Source organism: Borostomias antarcticus (genome assembly GCF_949987555.1).
Source record: "Borostomias antarcticus genome assembly, chromosome: 1".
Lineage (NCBI taxonomy): Eukaryota > Metazoa > Chordata > Actinopteri > Stomiiformes > Stomiidae > Borostomias > Borostomias antarcticus.
Window position 1 is genome coordinate 30,161,898 of NC_140234.1, and position 14,141 is coordinate 30,176,038.

The 14,141-nt window shown below is 48.6% G+C and overlaps 1 protein-coding gene across 1 annotated transcript in view; it reads right to left on the bottom strand.

Moving 5' to 3' along the window:
- Window positions 1-14,141, bottom strand: part of LOC311326050 (RNA-binding protein Musashi homolog 2-like) — a gene marked incomplete at both ends in the record, with an annotated part of 89,937 nt that overhangs the window by 28,477 nt on the left and 47,319 nt on the right. Inside the window, one exon of the mRNA XM_084458888.1 lies at window positions 3,422-3,481. Within this exon, the coding sequence (XP_084315014.1) occupies window positions 3,422-3,481 (60 nt within the window). The remainder of the gene's footprint in view (window positions 1-3,421; window positions 3,482-14,141) is intronic.

Below are 14,141 nucleotides of genomic sequence, written 5' to 3' on the forward strand. Positions count from 1 at the left end.
AAGTCCTCGAATTGACTAGCGCGCCTCAGAGATCAGCAGGGCCCTCCCACACTGAGGCAATGCTGTGAAACGAGCAGCTCTCTCCCAGACTGCAGCCTGCATATCTCCCCTCACCTCACCGCTGCATGGAATCAAGCTTAAAGCATGAAAGGTGCTTGAATGCATGGTAAGTATAAACATTTACATGTTTACATAATGTATTATACTTAAACATACTAAGCAGAATTATGCCTTAACATATGGTAAAACATATGTTGAAATGTGTGGTTAACATCTGTCTAAACGCACAATTTACAATTTGGTCACTACGCAGACGTTTTTTATCCAAAGTGACTCACAATGTTTGGAGCTAGTGTTGGGGGTTAGGTACCTTGATCAAGGGCACAACAGCAGGCAACGATTGTCAAGTGGACTGGCCTGGTCTTGAACCAGTGACCTTTCAGTCACATGCCACTGGGCCACCTGCCGCCACACTAACGCTCACGCCCATAGCCATAGAAGGTCTCCTACCGCCCAGATCAGTGCGCTAAAACCCCCGTCTTCTCCCGTGTGCTGTGTCCATATAAAGTCCAGTATCCATCCTGGACACAATACCATCTCCCTATCTGCAGAGCGTCGTTCACCGGACGCTCAGAGCCAAGTACATCAAAGTCATGTGACGGAGCGTGAGCTGGGCGCCAGATGAACTTCCCGAGAGAAAGGTCGAGTGTAAATTTCATCCCTGAGGTCCGCGGCGTGGAACCGCTGACAGGGAACTGACCAGGAGACAGCGGCGGTGAGATGAAGGACACAGACACTCATGAAACATCAAAACACACAGTACTCTCTGTACTCTCACTGGATATACACTCATCGCATTCCATTTTGTATTTTGCATATATTTTATTTTGCATTTTGTCCTGCTCATTTGCACTGTCCTGTCTTGTCCCTGCACCATCTCTAATGTTGTCCCCATCGGTGTTAAGCACCATTGACCAAAGTAAATTGCTAGAATGTTGCACCCTACCTGGCCAATAAACTCATTCTGATTGTGATTAATTTTAATGTCGGGCCTGGTTCCACACTGCCTGCTAGCCTCTATGCCCTTCTCTAAGAGCTACTGCAGCTTCTATGCACTTGTTGTGGATCAAACAGGAATGGAGAGATGGAGGACAGGTATCCTTGTATATCCTCTGTACTGTCTTACATTGTGTCTTGAGAGACAAAGTGCCCATGTCTTCAGCATGTTCCAGCTCCCGAAGGAGGAAAAACAAGAAAGGTCAGACAGAGGTCAGAAAGTTCGTACAAAGGTCACGGCTCCTCTACCGACTGGGCTGGCTTTTGTTCAAAAGATGCTGCATTGAAATCAGCAGTTTTGCTTGTTACTTGTGTTCAGCCCCGCGTGGTGAGTGTGTGCGTGTGTGCACACGTGTGTGGTGTGTGTGTGTGTGTGTGTGTGTCAGACCAGGAAGGGAGAACATTCAGCCCCAGACAGTCAGAGTGCAGCCCCGCGTCACTCCACTACCAGGGGGGCCGGACTTTCTGACAGCCAATTAGGCGAAGCGATCATTTCCCCCTCTGAGCCGAAGGGCCGTCTGTCAGTTTCAGAAGGGGGGGGGGGGGGTGGGGGGGGTCTGCCCGTGTTTGTTTAGCTATGAACGGACAGAGTCAGAGTGATTGATTAAGCTATCGGACCACAGGATCAATGACCGGCAAGGGAGAAAAAGGGAAAGAGAGATGGAGAGAGAGAGAGAGAGAGAGAGAGAGAAGAAAGATGGAGAGAAAGAGAGAGAGGAGAGAGAGAGAGGAGAGATGGAGAGAGAGAGAGAGGAGAGAGATGGAGAGAGAGAGAGAGAGGAGAGAGAGAGAGACAGACAGCCAATTTAGGTGTCCTCAAGAATCAGGGATTTCACGATGCAGGGTTTACTGAGCCTCACTCAAAAAATTCACTAGAGACTCTCTTTTACACAGCTTAATTAACATAATTTTAATTAACTCAATTGACGATCGACGGTTGATGATGTCAAGGATTAACGACTGACGTTAAAATTCAAATTATTCTAGCTTTTCTCAAGTCACGGCTACAGTACAGTATAGTGAGTGTGTTCAACGCATAAGAAATCCAAATCACCCTAAATCTTCATGTAACCAGGGCTGGGTATTGGCAAGAACCTCACGATACGACACGTATCACGATATGATACAATACATGTTGTGATCCAATATTCTACATAATTTACTGAAAATGTTAAAATACAGCTGAAAATACAACTCCATCCCCCACTCCCTTGAGGGAAGAGGGAATGTAAGGACATTTTAAATCCATTTAAAACATGAATAATGTAATGATTGAATTCTATCCTTAATTTCATATATATATCTATTCCGTATCTTGTCCTGCATATTTTCCATGTGCAAAAAAAAAGTAAAAAAAAACCAACAAACAGTATCAATACGGTACTGCAAAAAATCAATACAGTAAAAAAATATTGCAACATATCGAATTGAAGTAAAGTGTAAAAGTGTGCACAGCTTCTGGAGTGTGACGAGGAACAGGTGCCCACTGGGTGAGACATGCCGTGAAGCTGATCCAGTTGACCGGTCTCACCAGGCCACCTGGACACACGGGGATCCTATTTGTGCTTAGCGATTCCGTGTGCTGATTGGCTGATCTTGGGTTAGGGTTATTGGCTGGTCTCCTACCCTTACATATATGTCAGCCTTTCAGTCATTATTGTGAATCATAAGCTGATGATGGCTTAAGGCCGAAACGCCTCCATTTTCCCTGTAAATATTAAGAATATATTATTAAGAATAGTCTATTTCATGAGGGGCAGTACTCTGCTTCTTCAACCAGACATTGAAGTGACGGCCTATGACTATGAGCACAACCAGAGAGCCAGCTGGGAACATTAGCTCTGGGCTAACACAATACCAGACAGACAGACAGACGTTTCTGCTACCCCACTACAATGTCATCCACTTCAGTCCACTTTTACAGCCTACAGCCCAGGAGGGAGTGAGGGGGGAGAACGTCATCCACCTTCTCTCCTCTCTTGTCGAAGTGATGTGTGTGTGTGTGTGTGTGTTTGTGTATGTATGTATATGTGTGTGTATGTATGTATACAGTATGTGTGTGTGTGTGTGTGCGAGGTGTATGTGTGTGTCTATATGTCTCTGTGTGTGTGTAGTATGTGTATATGTGTGTATATATGTCTGTGTGTGTGTGTGTGTATATATCTGTGTGTGTGTTTGTGTGTGTGTGTGTGAGAGAGAGAGAGAGAGAGAGAGAGAGCAGTGAGAGAGAGAGGCGGCCACAGTCAGAGAGGACCCCAGCACGTAGAGGGCAGTAGCCACACAGAGGCCCGTCAGAGGGTTGACCCGCTCCTGCGCTCTGCGGGTCTGCCTGTGTGGCCGCCTCTTCCACAGGCCCCGCCCCTACCTGAGCCACGCTGCGCCGCTGCCACCGCCGCCAAGGGTCCGTACGCCGTCGCCGGGAAGCCTGGGGGGAAAGACGGGCAGCACGTCAGCAGGGAGGGAGGAGGGAGGAGAGAGGAGAGACAGGGCAGCGTGTCAGGAGCGAGGAGGGAGGGAGGGAGGAGAGAGGAGGGGGGGAGGAGAGACAGGGGAGGGAGGGAGGGAGGGAGGGAGGGAGGGAGGGAGGAGAGAGGAGGGAGGGAGGAGAGACAGGGCAGCGTGTCAGGAGGGAGGAGGGAGGGAGGGAGGAGAGACAGGGCAGCGTGTCAGGAGGGAGGGAGGAGAGACAGGGTGTGTGTGTGTGTGTGTGTGTGTGTTTATGAAAGTGGGTATGAGTGTGTGAAAGGCGGTACATGTACATGTGCATGTGTGTGCGTGCTCTAATTGAAAAAGGTATGGGGCATTTTAAATCAGGAAGCACTGTACTGTATCTTACTGTACATGCAGTATAACCTAACGAGCAGTTTAATCAAGGCAGGACGGCTGTTCCCGCAGACTGTTTCATCAGTGTCCGTGTGTCCATGTGTGTACTGTAGATGTCTGTGTACTGTATGTGCGTGTGTCCGTGTGTGTGTTAATGCGAGATTTGTTTACTTTATGTACTTTTTTTTTATTTTAAACTGGCCATTTCTTCAGGCAAGAAAACAAGACAAAATCCTGTGAACAAGCGAAGGGTTAATCAGAAAAGAAAAAAAACCACGATGGACATCCATGCCGCCGACCGACCGACGCCGATATGGAAATCAAAACACGCTTGCACACTTTGTAGTCCACTTAAAGGTGGGGTAGGTAGTTTGACGTCAACAAGGCCTCCGATTGGTCATCTTTTTCAAAAGAACCCGCACCTCCCTCCTGTCAATCATGATGTAGTCCCTCCCTCCAAACATAACTGGTATGTGTGGCGAGATAGAGACCCTGATTGGTCAATACATTTGGGCGCGGTGCATTCTTTGAATCCAAAATACAGAGGCAGGGGTAAACACGGAGATCCAAGTTTATTCTCAGAGCACTTCTGTTACTGAGCGCTGGATATTAGGATATTATGCCAATTTTACCAAATAAAGCCAAAAGCAAACTACCTATCCCACCTTCAAGTCACTTATCTCACCAGCTCCGAACAGCTCAGCTCTGCTCGCTTAAGGAGTGTGGGGGGGGGGGGGGGGTTAGAAAGTCGTAAAATCTGGGAGAGAGCGAATCGGGGGGAGGAGCGCGTCGGCAGCAGGTTTATGCCTCGGAACTCAATCAATCAGGGGGTGATTTGGTCTGCGAGCGGCGTGAACGGCTGTTCTGGACACGGTGATCTCCGGGGGGGGGGGGTGGGGGGGCTGGATGCGACTGGCGATCGATGATTCATGTCTGAGGGGTGGGGGGGTCACGGGGACCAAACTCGACTGGACCGAGGACCGGGCCGGTCATCGTCTTCGCCACCTCCGCCGATATTTTTATCCAGACTTAATGGCGTTATTATTATACTGGCGGGAGTCTGGGATTAATGGCTTGGTTCTGATGAATGAGAGGGGCACCGGTAGGGATGTAGATGAAGAACCCAGACTGTGTGTGTGTGTGTGTGTGTGTGTGGGTGTGTGTGTGTGTGTGTGTGTGTGTGCGTGTCAGGCCACTTCCTGCGTGCACACAGTCTCACAGCTACAAATGAAGGCCTGGAGCCCGACTTTGTCACGACCTGCGTTTTTGCCGTTCAAACATCATAATGACATCATCATGGCAGGATGTGGACGAGGGAGGAGGGGGGCGTGGAGCGTGCACGCCCCGGTCAGAGCTCGGTCGTTATTATGATATAAACATGATGACGTAGCTAGCTAGTTGGGCTGCGTTGGCGGAGACTGACGGGGTCCTCCGACAGACAAAGAAGCTGTGACTTTGGCAGATGGCTGCACTCAGATAGAAGGGCTGGGCTGTAATTAGCACCCCGTATCTCTCTCAGAGCAGACAAAGCCCGCCGCCCACCCGGCCACGCCCCGCCCTCAACGGGCCCCACCCCCTGCCCAGCCCCCCCCCCCCCCCGCCTGGCCCCGCCCCCCCCAGCCTCTTCTACCGAGGAGACACCCAATAAGAACCACTGACTTTAGGCGCTTAATGCCTAATCAACAGGTTGGACTCGGGGACGAGACTTGGGGACAAACCCTCACCTACCCAGACCTGGACCCTAGAGAGAGAGTGTGGGGAGGGGGGAGGAAATGATGCGTAGAAGAGAGGAGCGACAGGACAGAAAAGAGCAGAGAGAGAGAGAGAGAGAGAGAGAGACAGAGAGAGATGGAGAGAGCTATGGGGAGGTATGACTGGCTCTGAATAGGATGTCTGGCAGGGTTGTGTTCAGGGCCCTCGGGGGTTAAATGGTGTTTTCAGAAATGAGGTTGTTACTCTGCCGGCGGGGGCCTCCAGGGGCCTGGGGGGGTCAGTGTGGTCTGAGAGAGAGACGCATGCTCGCTACGCTAGGTCAGGGACACACACGGGGAGGGCCATGATGAACAGATAAAACTACCAGAACTGTCTGTCTCTCTCTCTCTCTCTCTTCTCTCTCTCTCTCTCTCTCTCTCTCTCCCTCCCTCCCTCTGTTCCACTGTTCCTCACCGGCCATAAAAACATTTAAAAACCAATAAGGCTCATACAGACTATGATTACATTCACAAGGGCATGGAAATAATGACGTTTAAACACATCTCAACCACTCCCTTTAGATTTCTCCTCTGTCACACCTCCCTGTAGCTCTCACTCTCTCTCCGTCTCTCTCTCTCTTCGCCTCTCTCCCCCCCCCCCCCCCCCCCCCCCCCCCCCCCCCCCCCCCCCCCCCCCCCCCCGTCTCTCCCTCTCCCTCTCTCTCCCGTTCTCCTCTGTGTACAGCATACAGAGAGGTTCTCTTCTTCCCGTAGCCCAAATGAGAATGAATGAGGCAGCGTCCCTCACATCGCTTATGGACTCTTGGACGCATGAGAACTCAAGAGCACATTCTCTCTTTCTGACGGGAAAAAAAAACGAGGTTGGACAACGGAGAATTATGATTTAGAGTCCACTTGGAAACGATGACAGGGCGGCGCTTTGCGGGGACGCAGGGGGGGGGGGGTATCTGGGCGCCAGTACATACGTCTCCATCACGGTTAACGGGCTGTTCCTGGTTGGTGATGAGCGGGGGGGCGTTTGAAGGATACCTGGTGGCTTTACACATCAGAGTGTCCCAGGTGGGTTGAGACGTCGTTTGTAGCGGGACGAAGCTCAATACTGTGGGACGCTGGTGAGGAAGCAGTGGTTTTGTCACAACAGGTGTACCCTCAAATCTACATTATGAGTCACAGCAGCCAAATGTCTGAGAAATACTATTTTAGATTGTGAGGGCACAGTGCTTCCATTCTGTCATCCTTTATGTCCCTCCACCCCTCTGCCCACCTCTAATAACCCTCCTACCTCCCCCTAATACCCCTCCTACCTCTCCCTACCACTCCCGCTAGCCTCATGAGACCATCCTGATTTTCACAAGATCACATTCTGTTTCTCTCGCAAATCAGTCTGGATACTCTCCATGGAGATCAGTTTGTGCCAGATCAGAAAACGATCTCGCCAATCAACGTTGGCTGTGAGGAATTTGAAATACACACAGCTATGCTGGGCGGGCTTAGGTGTGACAACAGCGATGAGCGGTTGAAGTTAGCGTGTGATAGAAGGTGATAGACAGATGGTTCATCCAATCACCTGCCAAGTATTTTTAAAAGAGCCTGCGCACTTCCAAACCATTTCCAACGGAGCGTTCCCAGATGGTTATGCGAAGCGCCAGGTTAAACTCCCAATGTTCAACGTGGGCGCGTCCCCCACATCACATCTCCACCTGATGAGGAGCCGTGATATGAAGAGAAAAAATAATAAGAAGAAAAAAACCAGGTGTGAAACACTTTGTTCAGCTCACTGGGATGTGAAATGTCCCCGGGAAGGGCGGGAGGTGTGAACACGTAAAAATTGTGGAAATGTGTGCTTAACACCTGAACGCACAGGACGCTTAGTTCAACATGACATCTCAGATACACACACCAGTCCTCACAGAGAGACCAGCATGGAGAGGCCAACACAGGGAGCAGAAATACACTTCAGAGAAGATCGGTGAGAGAGAGGAAGAGAGGCAGAGAGACAGAGAGAGAGAGAGAGAGAGAGAGAGGGACAGAGAGAGAGACAGAGAGAGTCTGTCTGGATACTGGGAGTATACTGGGCTGCAGTCTCAGCCCCACCCTGTTTGAATTGGCAAAATCACTAGAACAGCCATATATCCCTGGCCTCACCCTCTTTGACACAGAAATGTATTACTGTTTGCAGATGATATACTGTATGATATATTATATAATAACAGCTCATATTGCTTGCTTCATCTAAGGAGGCATTGTAACAGCAACCGGGGCCCAATCCCAATACTCCCCCTGAGCCCTAGCCCCTAGTTTTGGAGTGCCCTCGACTGGGTAGTGGCCCGTCAGAATGGAGCAACAAGGGATAGGGGTTGAAATCTTTACCTAAGAAGTGGGACACCACTCGCTACGTCTTCAATCTGAATTTTATTGGTTGCCTGATTCTCTGTGGAGTCCCTGGGATATTACAGTATGATTACTATTATTATAGTGACAAATCTGACCAAATTTCAGGACAGAAGAAAACAGATTAATCTATTGAACAGCCTGGAGACATGTTTACATATCGGCTGTTAATGTCAGCCCTGCCCATATAAATGCACTGATATCAGACGAGCAGAGAAGTGTCGAAAAAATGCTACTGGATTATTTTTCGGACTAACAATGAAATGCAGTTGACATCATGAATAGCAATTTTTTTCTGAAATGCGTGTCATAACAATCCAGTGACATGCTCCTTTGCATCTACTTTAAACTAAGCTATTCCACAGATTTAAAATTTTTTGAATGTTTATTTGCATTATATTCTTTCCCATGTTTTTTCACGGCACCGGTAGGTAGATATGTTTCATATCACTGCCTCGGTTCACAAAGCATAGTTTTCATCTACCCCCCGGTTTCAAGTCAGCATCAGAAAACCATTGTTTTGGAGGGCTGTTTGAACCTCCACTAGCCCTCGATATGCCCCCTAGCCCTAGAAGCTGAAAGGAATGGGACACACTACCCTACGTGTGAACACGCAAAATGTAGGGGTAGGGCCAAGGGCTAGGGCTAAGGGGATTGGGATTGGGCCTGGATCACCTGACCTGGGCCCTGGCAGAATCTGGAAAAGACTCAAATTTTGGTCTTCCAAAAATGACCCAGGTGTCAGGGAAACCCAAATAGGTTATTCATGAGCCCCACTGACATAGAACACACACACACAGTTACACATTTTGGGACTAAAAATTGCCTCTGCAGGAAATTTGGCTTTTAATCTGACTGTTAATGATTTCAGAGACAAGGGAAGAAGGGCTTTCTATGCTATAAAACATCTTCAAACCTGTTAGAATCTGGCTCAAAATATTCAAATCCATAATGGAACCTACAGTATGTTACTGTATGGTAGTGAAGTGTGAAGTAAATCAAGACTTTGAACAATGGGACAAACACTCAATCGAAGCCCATTCCACAGGAACACCCCCAGCAATGGACACCGAACTGAGCTAGGCCGATTCCCCCTTTTAATTAGGATAGAAAAAAGAGCAATCAAATTCGACAAACACCTAAAAACAAGTGACAGCAACTCCTACCATTACAAAGCTCTCCATTGTCAAGAGGAGAATATAGAGACAAGTCCCCTGAGCCAGCTGGTCCTGAGGTTTACCTCCTCTAACAGCACAAGGCCTCAGGACAACCCTCACACCATCTGGACCAACCAAATCATAGATAAAGAAAAAGAAAATGACCTGACATCTACCACAAAAACTCAAAATAAACTTAAATGCTATTCGGCTCTAAGCCAGGGGTCTCAAACTCAATTTACCTGGGGGCCGCTGGAGGTAGAGTCTGGGCCACTTCAAGTATTCCACAAAAAAACAGATTACAAGTATTCCAAAGAAAAGTCCAACTGTTCCAATCTCCTTAACATGAACAGTTCTTCAACATTAACAGTTCTTCTGAAAATGAACAGTTCAGTTGTTTTGGCTTCTCTTGCCTACGCCTTGCTGACCTGCCAGCACTTCCTCTCACACAGCTGAGCCACATTTGGTTTGAAGGAGGAAGCAGTTGAAACCCTCAGTATGGCTTGAAGATGTTAATCAGTAAGTTGGGACCTGTACTTTGACTTATTGAAGTTCATGGTTGAGAAAAGCTATGATACACACACAGAAATGTGCTCCCAAAAAGGCACATAGTCCGCTTGAACATCCTGGAAATTTCTCTCATAAACTGTCCAAGCTTGTCTGCTTTTCCATTCACCTCCCTGAACTTGGCTTTGAGCTCAGAATTGCACTGCAGGTCAATGAGCTCCATCTGAAGCACAAATGGGGCATTTTCCACGTCAAAGGAGAAGGGGTCTGCAAAAATGTAGAAAGTGGCTGTGTGTCTTGAAGTCTTCAAACCGCTGATCAAATTCCTCCTGTAGCTTCACAATGGCATCAACATACATCTCACCACTGAATGCTGTGCCCTTGTCCAAGAGAGCATTGCATGCTGGAAAATTGATTTTTCTGAGAGAGCTGTGCTTTCCATAACACCAGTTTTGTGGAGAATGCTTTGACATTGTCATATGCTGCACTGACAAGCTGACCCTGGCACTGCGACTTCTTATTCAGTGCATTCAGCTGCTGTGTGATGTCAACAAGAAAAGTCCATGAGTCATTTGGGATCACTCAGCTCAGGAACAGCCTTCCCACCCTTCTACATGAAGGCTTTCACTTCTGTTCCCAACTCAAAAATCATCTTCAGGGGAAACAAGGAGAACAATAATTTTCTGATCTTTTATTTTGTTTTAATTTGTTTTACTTTTCACCTTATTATTTATTTTATTGAGTTGAGTGTATGGGGGGACATTTCAAATAAGTGTCTGTAATTGTTCTGTATGACATGTGTGTGTGTGTGTGTGTGTGTGTGTGTGTCTGTCTGTGTGTGTGTGTGTGTGTGTGTGGGGGGGTGGGGGGGGGGGGTGCTGTGGGAGGGAGAGATGTTCCTTTGGGGGGGATTTGGGGAAGGTTTACAATGTTATACTGACCAATTTGAATGTACTTCTGTCGATGTTGTAAACACAAAATCAATAAATATACTGTTCAAAGAAAAAAAATCCTCTTCAGGACGTGTTCCCTGCTGAGCTAACGAACGAGCGAACCTCGTTGAAGTAGAGCACATCCTCATATTCTGACAATTTCCTCCCAAAAGGCACGGAACTGCTGATGCTTTAAGCCTCTGGATCTGACATGGTTGATGCATTTCAACAACAAACATTACATTGTCAAACTTCAAGCCTTTGCTGCAAAGCCTGCTGATGGATAATGCAGTGCAGAGCAATAGCCTCCTCCACACCCTCCTCCTCCAGTTCTCTTTGAACAAGTGCCACCAGTCCATTTCTTCTCCCTGTCATTGACGACACTCTGTCGGCCGTTATTCCAACAAAGCTCTTCCATGGCAGAGCGGCATCCGCAATGGCAACACACAGTTGCTGGAATATCTCCTGAGCTGGTCTGGCCATGCATTGGATTCACTGTAAGCAACTCCTCCGACGTCCTTCAAACTTGTCGTCAACAGCACGGACATACATTGCGAGCTGTGCGGTGTCAGTGATGTCCGTGCTCTCACCAAGAGCCACAGAGTATGCACGGACATGTTTGGCTTTGTCACGCAACTGATCTTATATGTCACTTGATAAGTCAGAAATGTACTCTGTACTGTGTTAGCTGACAGGCTGATGTTGCCAAACTGACCCTTCTTCTTCCGGACAGACTACAGTTGCAGCCTGCGACATGCACTTTTTGACAAGCTTCGACTGCTGCATGAGCCTCATTGCTTCCTTTCTTGAAGATTTCTTGTTGCTTCAATAGACATTTTTTCAACTCTGTGACTCGTTTCTCCCTCTCATCTTCGTGGTATGTCTTGTGTACTTTCTCTGTGCATATAAGGCACGTCGGGTTGCCCCTGTACTCAACCAAAAAATATTCTGTCTCCCACTTCTCCTGAAATCGTCTGTGCTCGTCATCAACCTTTCTTTTCGTTGAAAGTTTCGAGAAAGACATGACTCTGCGACTTTTCTTTCCACTTGGTGTCACTCTGGGATTAGCTTTAGCGCCTGGCGTTGCTGATATCCAAAGCGAGCCTGGTACTACTGTATATGGCAGCCCTTGAGGGATAAAAATATCAAAGCAAAGGGCACGCACAACGATACAGCATGAGAAAACGTGCGTGCCGGATTAACACACATTGATATCAAGTAGGGGGCAATGAGAAACTCTCTTGCGGGTCGGATTAACACTTTGACACTGTCTCCATCTACCACAGCAGACTGTTTATGCAACAACACAACAGCAAAAGGCTAGTTTCACCTGTGTCACAATGGAGGCGTGTGATGGCTGGAGTCATTAACGCAACGGTAAAGTAGCAGAGAGAAATTGATATATTTTGCAAAGGGGTGGGCCTGAATTCCTGTTAGGATACAGTATACTGTACCCTTCTGAGGTACCAAGGCGTTTTTAATATGTGAGGTACCGCATTCCATCACAATACAAACAAGTAGTATAGCGTACTGTAGCTACCAGCACTTACAGTACTGTAGGACAGTAGTTGATCTGAACAGACCAGACGGAACAGACACAACAAGCAAGCTGGGCCTGCATCTCCCCTTCTGGATTGTCTTATGGGACCCTCATGTTTTTTTTGGAAAAGGCAGGTGGTTAAAAGAACACGCCAACTTTTGGGGAAATTAGCTTATTTGCCTTCTTCCCCAGAGTCAGTTAATAAGACGCATACCCTTCCTTTCTGTATGTGTGCAGTAGGAAGCAATGAGTCCCGTTAGAGCCGTTAGCCTAGCTTAGCTCAATCACTGGAAGTGGATTTGAAACATTAGCCTAGGCCAACAGCTCTAACGGGTCTTAATGCTTCCTACTGCACACACAGAGAAGAGCAGGGCCAGCAGAGGGACAAGCAGCCCCTCGGAGGCAGGCAAGAGATGAGAGAGAGAGAGAGAGTGTGTGAGGTACTTCAGAGAGCAGTCAAGAAAGCTCCGCCGTGTAGGTCAAGGCCAAGTTCACCTCAGCCCCGGGGGGAGAGGTCAGGGAGAGCGTCGGAGGAGAAGCAGCTGAGAGTGAGAGACATGTCTCCCCCCCCCCCCCCCCCCCGTCTCCCTCTATGTTTCATCTCAAGTCTTGCGTTGCTGATAGTTCCTGTAGACCCCCCCCCCCCGCCCCCCGCTGAAAGGTGGTGAGTCAGGTGTGACACACAATTAGAGGGCTGGAGCCTTCAGAGGGGCGAGCGACAGAGGTGACACCTGTGGGGGGGCGGGGCCACAGCGACCCGTGTCTGAGTCTCCGCGGCGTTCCAGCACCGCCCTCACGATGAGGCCAATTACCAGGCAGCAGGGTTAGACCTGGGGACCATTCCTCTCTCTCTCTCTCTCTCTCTCTCTCTCTCTCTCTCCCTCTCAGCATCTCTCTGTCTCTGTCTTTTTCTCTCTATTAAGCTCTCTCTCTACAATGTCTCTCTCAGCCTCTCTCTCTCTGTCTTTCTCTCTCTATTAACCTCTCTCTCTCTCCCTCTCTCTCACTCTCTCACTCTCTCTTCTTTTATGTGTGTTTGTTGCTCTATTTTTTTTCTTTTATGATTCCACTCATTCACATCACCTTCCTTCTCTGGAGGGCCTGAAGCACCGCTGCTCTGTCCTTGTTCAATGACAACGTGCGTGTGTGTGTGTGTGCGTGCGTGTGTGTGTGTGTGTGTGTGTGCATGTACAGACAATTCCGAGAGAGAGAAAGAGCTACAAGGTTGGACAGGAGCTGGAGACCACACACACACACACACACAGAAGCCTTGATTAGATCTGGCCTGGCTTGACAGGACGCAACCTCGTGTGGACTGGAATCCAGGCTGAAAACGTCACCTTTCACACGGACTGACAAAGCCGTCAGCCGGGGTCAGAACCAACGTCCGGGACCAGGAGAATGAGGAAGAAAGAACTGTGTGTGACCTCCAGAGAGCAGAGAGAGAGGGCTGGGTGCCGTGCAGGAGCCAGTCTGGAGGCAGACTACGGGCCCCGGGGGCGGAGAGCCCCAGCTGGGGCTGAATGGGGCTGTGACTGTCCCCTATGTCAGCCTTGATAGATGTATTAAAGACCATTTCAATAGGCATAGCACAGTGTGTGTGTGTGTGTGTGTGTGTGTGAGTGTGTGTGTGTGTGCTTGTGTATGTGTATGTGTATGTGTGTGTGTGCTTGTGTATGTGTATGTGTATGTGTGTGTGTGTGTGTGCGTGTGTGTGTGTGAGTGTGTGTGTGGTCCTCTATGCCTGTGGCACATCTAAGGCCTTTGCTTCTGCAGCCGACTGGGTTCAGCAGCTGTTCAATTACAGCAGGGCTGCTAGAACAGGTGGTACAGCTGTTCTCACTGGCACTCCTCTCTGTCTGTCTGTCTGTCTGTCTGTCTGTCTGTCTGTCTGTCTGTCTGTCTGTCTGTCTGTCTGTCTCTGTCTGTCTGTCTTTGTCTGTATGTCTGTCTGTCTGTCTGTCTGTCTGTCTGTCTGTCTGTCTGTCTGTGTCTGTCTGTCTGTCTGTCTTTCTCTCTCTCT